Source organism: Tripterygium wilfordii, chromosome 8 (genome assembly GCF_013401445.1).
Source record: "Tripterygium wilfordii isolate XIE 37 chromosome 8, ASM1340144v1, whole genome shotgun sequence".
Lineage (NCBI taxonomy): Eukaryota > Viridiplantae > Streptophyta > Magnoliopsida > Celastrales > Celastraceae > Tripterygium > Tripterygium wilfordii.
Window position 1 is genome coordinate 5,652,554 of NC_052239.1, and position 9,652 is coordinate 5,662,205.

Genomic DNA, 9,652 nt, shown 5'->3' on the forward strand with positions numbered 1-9,652 from the left:
ATCCCCTCCTCCCGTGTCCCTGTATCAGAATCAAGTACCGACTCTTGTGCACTGGAAGGATGCCTAGTAGTACGTGTAGTCCTACCACCTCGGCCCTTAACTCGGCCTCTCGGTCTCTCTCGCCTGCCCTCAACACTAAGGGCCTCCGTAGTACGAGAAGATCGAGTCATCCTACGAGTATCCATCTGCATCACCACTGATTGTGCAATTCAACAACAAACTCAATTAAGAGTTTATGGAAAAAGAATACATACCGAATCAGTGGAGGTCGTGACATGGCCTGAAGACTCACTAACATACTACGCACCCTTCCCTGGACCCATACACAGATCCTATATTTCGTAACCTGGCTCCGATACCAAAATGTAACGCCCCGACCCAGAATGAGTTACTTTTAGTACCGTCTAAATCACACCATAATAAATTCCACCATCACACCACCAAAAATATCGGCATCACCTCCCCATAATACGGAGGATGCCAACCTGGAGTCCCACGCAACAAATTCACAAATATATTCACAACCTAGGCAGGGCCTCAGGCCTCCTAGCATATCATATCATCAATCAATTTCACATCTAAGCAAGGCCTCAGGCCACCTAACAGTCATACATAATTTCTCCACACAACAACATATATAATCAACATCCAGCACAAATAACAATCCAGCAAACATAAGTCGTCAGGACACAAAGTCCACAAACCCGATTCGGGAGTCTCGATCACACGGAGTACCCTCCCTACCGTCCATCCCACCGTCAAGAATAGGGATATCACACAACGTCTCTACTAAGAAATATAGATACGACCAAATATAGTAATAACATGAATCAAGTTTAGAACTATCTAGTCCTATCACTCTCCAGGGGTCCATCCATGTCACGCACCCTCCTCCTGATCCGCAACCCTGGTAATGGAACTAGACTCACCTACGAGGAGGGAATAGGAGAAAGAAAAGGGTGAGCGAAAGTCCCAGTAGGGAATAATAAATAGTAAGTGAATAATATAAGGCTGAAATATTAAAGAAAGACACAAATGCAATAATATGATAGCTAACATCATGTACACCAAACACAAGTAGATAACCACACCATACAAGATCCTAACTTGGCCTACCGCCATCCCTACACATCGGGACCCTGAACAGCCCAACGGCATCATCGCATGGTGTTTCGAGCACATATGGAATCCTGATCCGGCCCACCGACATTCCCGTAGTCATGGGAACCCTGAACGGCCCAACGACATTCCACATTTTACATCAATCACAACTAGGAGATATACGGGTCCATACCCCGACATCTTCCATGCAATTACAATGCATGTCCAACATGGTTATGCAATAGGGTAAACCTACAACCTATCACTACAAGAAATTCGGGTTTCCGTGACAAGCTATGTGTGACAAGCAAAACAATTGTCATCAAAAGGGATGTTTTTGTGACCAAAAATTTTTGTTGTCACTCATAATTTTATTTAGTGACGATAATATCGTGACGTCACTAGATAAAACCATTTCGTGACCCCGTTTTTATTAATCGTCACTAAATGTTGTAATTGAAATAAAAAATAAATTTTTGACATAAGTTAAAGACAAATTCTATGTGACAACAAGAAAACTGGTCACTAATGTCTATTTGTTGTGACTAATTTAAAATATTATAACTAAAGGTTTTAGCAAAAATTCTGCAAAATTTATAGCGCGCGAAATACAAGCGCCAATTTATTCCCCTTTAGTTACCATGAAATTTTTATCATCACGTTAAAGTATTAGTGACAAGGTTAAAATGGGATTTCTTATAAAAAATATTTAATTACGACTAAAAGTATATTAAAATAATAAAAAAAAAGAGTTGAACCTAGCTAATTGAGAGATGGGCTCCCCAAAAACACCTTTCCTTCGTCAATAGTGAGGGAGCCAACGTCAAAGTCTTCCCTTGCGTGCTTGCCATTGAAGGAAGATATCATCGGCTGCCATTGAAGAACGATATCATCGGCTGCCATTGAAGAAACGAAATCGCGCTTCTCTTTAGTCAAAATCACTCAAGCCTCAATAGTGGAAACCGTTCTCCTAGATTGCAATTGAAATTTGGGTATGTTAGCACTGTACGTTTTGTTTCTCCTTCCATGTCCTCTCTCTTAGCTTGGTGCTCCATGTTTTTGTCTTTGTTTTCAATTTAATTGACCAATTAGGTTGTTAAATGCATACCGATTAGGTTGTTTAATGCATACTGATTAGGTTGCTGGTTTTTCTTCGGTATTCTTTTCTTTGCTGGGTGTTGCAGGTTTGTTATTTTGGAGGGTGTGTTTTTGGTGTTTCAATAGCCATGTGGGGAGTGTGGTGAGTCGATGGTGTGTTGGGGGGTGTGGTGGTGTTGTGTTTGTGGTGAGTTGGGTTCTTCGGTATAAAAGTGGTGTGTTGCTGTTAGTGTTTTAGTGCCTCTAAGCTTTTGTCATAACCTTGGTTTTCTTGTTTGTTTCTTGCTCTGTTTCTCTCATGTAGTTTTTGGACTTCAATTTTGTTGGATAGTGTCACTTTGCTGCATGATTGCTGGTATTTTTTGGGTCAAGTGTTGTTAAAATTATATATTATAAGTTTATATAACTTCCCTCAAGTCTCTAATTTAATTATAAATGTTTTGTTTTTGATATTGTGAAACTACAGAGGAACAATGTTGAACAAGGAATGGATAAAAAGTGATAATAGAGTCAGTATTGAGTATAGAGAAGGGATTGATGCATTTATTGGTTTTGTATCTAGTCAGGGGGGAGATAGTGAAAGAATTAGGTGTCCTTGTAATAAATGTAGGAACACTGCATTCAAATCTACAGCTGAAGTAAGGTTGCACTTATTGAGAAATGGATTCAATAAAAGTTATACGACATGGATTCTTCATGGAGAAAAGTTACATGCCTCAACAGAAGCTTCCAATGTTAATTGTGATGAGAATTTGAATGAGGAAGTCCAAATGGATGATGTTGATGATTTGATTGGGCTAGTTCATGATGCATATGCATTTGAGAATGTGAATACTTCTCAAACTCATGAAGAAATGTTTGTTGAAACCCCGAATGATGAGGCTAGCAAGTTTTACAAGCTACTAAAAGATGCTACTATGGAACTTTACCCGAGCTCTAAAGTCTCAAAATTATCTTTTATTGTGAAATTCCTAAACTTGAAGACTCTTCACAATTTGACAGTCAATGCAGCAAATGCTGTGTTAGACTTTGCAAGGAGATTCTACCTAGTAATTCTTTGGTTCCAAATTCATATTATGAGGCACGGGCCATCATTCAAGATTTATGTCTTCACTATGAAAAAATTGATGCTTGCAAGAATGACTGTGTACTGTTTTGGGAAGAACATAAAGATGCACAGTGTTGTCCAGTTTGCGGTTTATCTAGATGGAAGGTAGTGAATCGTAAACGTAAAATTCCTCATAAGATTTTGCGTTATTTTCCACTTAAAGATAGATTGCAGAAGTTATATATGTCAAAAAAAACTGCAAAGGACATGAGATGGCATGAGCATGGGCGTGTTGATGATGGGATATTAAGACATCCAGCAGATTCTAGTGCTTGGAAATCGTTTGATGAGCAACACAAGTCTTTTTCTAAGGATCCAACGAACGTACGACTTGGTTTAGCAAGTGATGGGTTCAATCCTTATGGGAACATGAGCACTTCATACAGTATTTGGCCAGTCGTGCTAGTTCCATATAACTTACCTCCTTGGTTATGCATGAAGCAACCTTACTTCATGATGACACTTCTCATTCCGGGACGTAAATGTCCTGAAAATGACATCGATGTCTACTTACAGCCTTTGATCAAAGAGTTATTGGAGCTTTGGGAGGTTGGGGTTCATACATATGATGCATATGCACAACAAAATTTTCAGTTACGTACTGCTGTAATATGGACCATTAATGATTTTTCGGCATATGGTAACTTATATGGATGGGTGACTAAAGGAAAACTAGCTTGTCCATGTTTCCATAAAGACACAAGCTATCTTTCAATCAGAAGCAAGCTGTGTTATATGGGCCATCGTCGTTTCTTGCCAATTGATCATCCTTGGAGACGTAATAAGGGATCATTCAATGGAGAAATTGAGGATCAGCTTGCACCTCAAATGTTGACAGGAGATGGAGTATTAGACCAATTACGTTTCTTTAAAGGTGTTATATTTGGTAAAGGCCGAAAAAGAAAGCGCACTGACTATGATAATGTATACAATTGGAAAAAGAAGAGCATTTTCTTTCAACTTCCTTATTGGAAAACCCTTCAATTACGTCATAATCTTGACGTTATGCATATTGAGCGTAATGTTTCGGATAATGTGCTTGGAACTTTGATGAACATGGCAGGAAAGACAAAAGATACAATTAAGAGCCGTTATGATTTAGTAGACATGGGCCTCAGAGAAACTCTTCATCCTCGTGTTGAAGGAAATAAGATAATATTGCCTGCAGCGTGCTATGCCTTACCTCCAAGAGCAAAGATCAAATTTTGTAATTTTTTGGCAAATCTAAGAGTTCCAGATGGTTTTTCGTCAAATATATCAAGATGTGTGAATGTTGGTGAGAAGAAGATTCATGGTTTAAAGTGTCATGACCATCATGTATTTTTTCAACGAATACTTCCACTTTCTATTAGGGGGTTACTTCCAAAAGAGGTGTGTGAGCCATTGACTGAGTTAAGCAACTTTTTCAAGAACTTATGTTCAAAGTCATTACGGCTTGAAGATTTAGACCAACTCGAAGAGCAGATTCCTAGGACATTATGCAAGTTAGAAACAATATTTCCACCAGCCTTTTTTGATGTGATGATCCACTTACCAATTCACTTGGCAAAAGAGGCTAAAATTGCTGGGCCTGTGCACTATAGATGGATGTATCCAATTGAAAGGTACATGATACATGGTTTTTTGAAATCTTATGTTTTTTTTTCCTTTGAATCATAATTAAAACAGTATTAATTTTTGGATAGGTATCTACGCACACTTAAGAAATATGTTCGCAATAAAGCTCGTCCAGAAGGATCAATCGCAGAAGGATACATATTGGACGAATGCTCTACGTTTTGTGCAAGGTACCTTAATAGTGTGGAAACAAAATTTAATAAGGCACCAAGAAATGATGATGGTGGTATCTCGAATCATGGCTTGTCAATTTTTGGAAAATTTGGTCGTCCGAAAGGAGCTTACATATTGTATGAGTTAAGTTTCGAAGAATATGATCAAGCTCGTATGTATGTGCTCCAAAATTGTGATGAAGTGTGGCCTTTTATCGAGTAAGTTCCTAAACAATCTACTTTAGAAACTACTTAACAGTCCAATAAATTGTTAACTAAATAATTTGATCATTTTCAGGGAGCATAAAACTGAAATTTCAATGCTAAACCGAAGAAATGCATTGGAAAGGCATTACAAAGCCTTTCACACCTGGTTTTACCATCGTGTATGTATCTTTTGCTATCCATTAGATGTAGCTAACAACATTGGCTGAATTCTATAATTCTATTAATTCACTTGCATTGAATGGTAATAGGTATCAAAGCTACATGCAGATGGACATGCAACAGATGAGCTCCTTAGTTTGGCTACTTGTCCTTTAAGAACGACACGTCGATATTCCACATTCATTATTAATGGTTTTCGATTTCATACCAAAGATCGTGCCACGGAGAGAAGAAGTCAAAATAGTGGAGTTTTAGTGAAAGGAGATGATTCTTCCCCAGAAAAAGAGTATTATGGCGTTTTAAAAGATGTTTTTGAACTATCTTATGTAGGAGGACGAAAAGTGTTTCTATTTAGGTGTCATTGGTGGGATGTGGGGCGACTTGGAAGAGGTTATAAGATCGATAAATATGGCTACACAAGTGTCAATGTGAATGGGTCTTTAAACAGTAGTGAGCCTTTTGTGCTAGCCTTTCAAGCTGAGCAAGTATTTTACATAGAAGATAATGTCGATAATGAATGGCTTGTTGTGGTTAAAACCACTCCTCGTGATCTTTATAGTATGCCACCTGCAAAGGAAGGAAATTCAACTGATTTTGAAAATTCATCAGAAGAAGAAGAAGAAGATGCTTACCAACAACAAGACTTTGAGCAAAACATGTATCCCATGGAACATGAAGACATGATGCCTATCCTTTCAAGGAATGATGTTGAGCCTGAGACTTTTAATGTCAATATAGACTTAAATGTCTCTACCAATGATGGATCAAAGGACGTTATTGATGACAATATAGATGATGAACTAGACGATGAACTAGATGATGATCACTTTGAGATTGAATTTGATGACGAGTCCAACTCTAATAATTAGTTTTCTGTTAAGCCGATTTTTGTAGAATACTATTATCCTTTATATTTTATAATATTTCAATTTTTTCCTAGCTACTTTGTAAAAATTGTAAATCCTGAATATGTTTCCCTTTGTTTGTTATTGGATTTACTTTGCCAGTCATATATATATCATGAAAATCAGTGAATAAATTTTGGTTTGTGTAATTACATTATATTTTAGCCATCACATTTAAGATATAGTTTTTTGGGAGATTTATTCACCTGAGATATTTGATATTTACAGGTTGGTGATGGGATGAATGATACGCCCTTTTTGGCTCTAATTGATATCGGTATTGCTATGCGAAATGGTACGTACTCGAGGAGCAAGTGTCGTACGAGTTACACGAGGTGAACGTGTAAGATGGTCTCCGAGGAGAGTTAATAATAGAGACGTATCCACAAATGAAAATGAAAATGAAGGAGCTGGAGATCAAGTAGTGCAAGATGAGACAAGTCAAAGAATTACACGACGTGAACGTGTAAGATGGTCTCCGAGGAGAATTAATAATAGAGATGTAACCACAATTGAAAATGAAGGAGCTGGAGATCAAGTAGTGCAAGATGAGACGAATCAAAGAGCTTCAATTCAAGTGCAAGATGAGACACAATGTCCCCAAACACAACCTGAGCCATTGACTCCTAGTAGTGCTGGTAATTATCATAAATTTTTGATCTGTTTATGTGCTTATTCAAAGTCATTATTTTTTGAACTCCTTATATGTATGTCTCAATATGCTAATTACTATAATGCATTAATGATCTATACAGCTTCCGCCTCTAATGATGCCATTAAAAAGGTTGTACGAGGCAAATATAAATGTTTGAATTTAGATTTGAAAACCAAAGGTGGAAAATTAGAAATTGTAATGCCTGATGACATTCAAAGAGCTGTTGGGAAAAATTCAAGAGATGTTGTCAATTTTTGTGGTTATATTGTTAGAAGCATGGCACCTTTGTTTGTGGAGAAAGAGGGAAAAATGATGGATGCCAGATGGGAGGACATTGTAGGGACCATAGGGGAACTAATGTGGACCCAAGTGAAGGTAATAATTTGTATCATCTTTAAGTTCATTATATAAATATATTTACTTAATGCTATAGATATACACATCCCTCAGTGATTTTATTTCCTGTTTCTTTATGTTTGTTATTAGGAGAAGTTTATAGTGGCTGAAGGCAAGCAATACAAATTTCAAGCATTTGTTATAGATACCATGCGACGCTTGTATAGAATTTGGAAGCACAGATTACATGATACTTATAAAAGGTTTCAGACAGATGAAGAAAGGCTGGAAAATGTTCCTAGTGATGTAAAGAGCGAAGATTGGAAGCTTTTGATCGAGTACTTCAGATCAGAGAAGTTTCAGGTAATACCTACTTTTTAATAGCTTTTGTTTATTCATTTGTGTGGTGTTACTTTCGCTAGCTATGCTAGATTTGCTCGGTAAAATCAGAACATGCTTCACGCAATAAAAATACACATAGATGCCTCACATATGTATCATTGTTTGCAGAAAATTAGCCAAAGAAATACAGCAAATAGAGCTAAGCTTGTGACTAAATATACTTGTGGTACAAGATCATTCGCCGAAGTTGAGGAGTCAATGGTAACTGTGATTTTTTTGTCTGTTAATTTCTTTAGTCATTTTAGCTAGTAAACATTGTAAATGACTTGGGTTGTGGCAGAGAGATCCGATCTCTGGAAAAAGGCCACCACCAGATGAGATTTGGCTTAGACAACATACGAAGAAAAGTAAAGAAGGGGAATTACAGTGGTCTGATCCAATCTCCAAAGAAGTCCATGTACGTGCATTGATATATTTTTATATTGCATATATATGACATGTGAATTTATTTATATATACACTCAGTTTTACAAATGGTTATAAATGACTATGAAATATGTGACTCATGTGTAGGAAAAACTTCATGATCTTGTCGTTCAACAAGAAGAAACACCTCCTGAATCTCAACTTACAAATGATGAGATGTTGCTGCAAGTTCTTGGTCAAAAATCTGGTTATTTTCGAGGTAAAGGTGCTGGAACAAGACCACCAACAAAAAGAACAAGATATCTCGAAAACATGCAAGAAGAAGTGCAACGGGCTGTTGACTCGGCTAGGGAATCCATGATTGAAAGTTTACGGGCTGATGTCAGTAACGAACTCAAAGCTGAAATCAGGAAAACTGTGGAAATGGAGCTGAAGAATGATCTTACGGAGCAAATTCAAAGCCAATTTAATGCTATGTTCCAAGCACGAATGGCTGCCTTTTTTGGCTCTTCATCACAATCAGATACTTCAATGCCGACAAGACCTGCAAACCCTCGTAAGTATTTGTAATCACATCATTTATGTTTCGATTGATTTTAGGTTAATGTTGGAAGAAAATGGTAGGGAATCTTACCATAAAAATATATCTTTATTTGAATGATTGAAGTTTTTTTTATCTAGACATTGAGTTTTGTTGAGGATCATGTTTTTCTGAATTGAAGTTTGGATATGTTGAGTGTCATGTTTGTGGATACTTTTCTAGAGGGTTATTGTGTCTCATTCTGTTTTCATTAATTCAATCATTTGCATCTCTTGCTTGCTTTGATCTGACTACTCTTGGAGGCTTATATCTTTTTTTTTTAGTTGTTGGATTTCACTTTGTACGATTGCTTCCTTCATGTATTATAGAATGTTTTTGTGTTCTATTTGCGGTCTATTTCAGTTGTGCGTCTTGCTCCAATCTAGTGCTCATTGGTATTGATCACATGTGCTACCATAGTCATAAATGTTTTGTTTGGCTACGCACAGGGAAATGTATTATGGCATAATCAAGCTAGGGACCTGGGACCTTAATTAATGTTGTATTTTGGGTGCTCTTTGGTTTTTGGTACTACGCATTATGGCATAATCAAGCTAGGGACCTAAAACCTTAATTAATGTTGTATTTTGAGTGCTTCTTGGTTTCTGGTAATGCGCATTTGGGATGAGTTCACTCCTCTAATAGCTGTCTTGTATTAATTTATGCAGGTTAAAGATTGAGATAGCTAATGAGTTCCAATCAAACCAGATTCAGCTATACATTTGGAGCTTATGAGAAGTTGCTTTTTGTTCTATATGTTCTAGATGCTTAGCAATACCCGTGAAGTTGCTTTTTGTTCTATATATGTTTTAGCTTCTTAATAGTACTACTTATTTTCTAACTAGCTATTAGGTTAACTATGATTGTAGTTACAAATGTTTATGTTTTATGGATATACATTTGGATGTTAAATATATTTTATGTTTATTTACCATTGATTGATCA

At 36.9% G+C, this 9,652-nt stretch overlaps 2 protein-coding genes across 3 annotated transcripts; both read left to right on the plus strand.

Annotated features, from left to right (window-relative positions):
• The first annotated feature begins 1,890 nt into the window (after nt 1-1,890).
• On the plus strand, nt 1,891-6,534 carry LOC120004445. The gene is made up of 5 exons (XM_038853794.1): nt 1,891-2,093; nt 2,666-4,911; nt 4,993-5,295; nt 5,375-5,462; nt 5,553-6,534. The coding sequence occupies exons 2-5, from the start codon at nt 3,491-3,493 to the stop codon at nt 6,330-6,332; spliced, it is 2,592 nt and encodes an 863-aa protein (XP_038709722.1). The 5' UTR covers nt 1,891-2,093; nt 2,666-3,490; the 3' UTR covers nt 6,333-6,534.
• A 9-nt stretch (nt 6,535-6,543) lies between these two features.
• Nucleotides 6,544-9,652, plus strand: LOC120004446. 2 transcript variants are annotated; one of them, XM_038853795.1, is made up of 7 exons: nt 6,544-7,006; nt 7,124-7,398; nt 7,510-7,722; nt 7,870-7,962; nt 8,042-8,158; nt 8,275-8,683; nt 9,376-9,652. In XM_038853795.1, the coding sequence occupies exons 1-7, from the start codon at nt 6,661-6,663 to the stop codon at nt 9,378-9,380; spliced, it is 1,458 nt and encodes a 485-aa protein (XP_038709723.1). In that variant the 5' UTR covers nt 6,544-6,660; the 3' UTR covers nt 9,381-9,652. The 2 variants fall into 2 exon arrangements, with proteins under 2 accessions (XP_038709723.1, XP_038709724.1); XM_038853796.1 differs by lacking the exon at nt 7,870-7,962.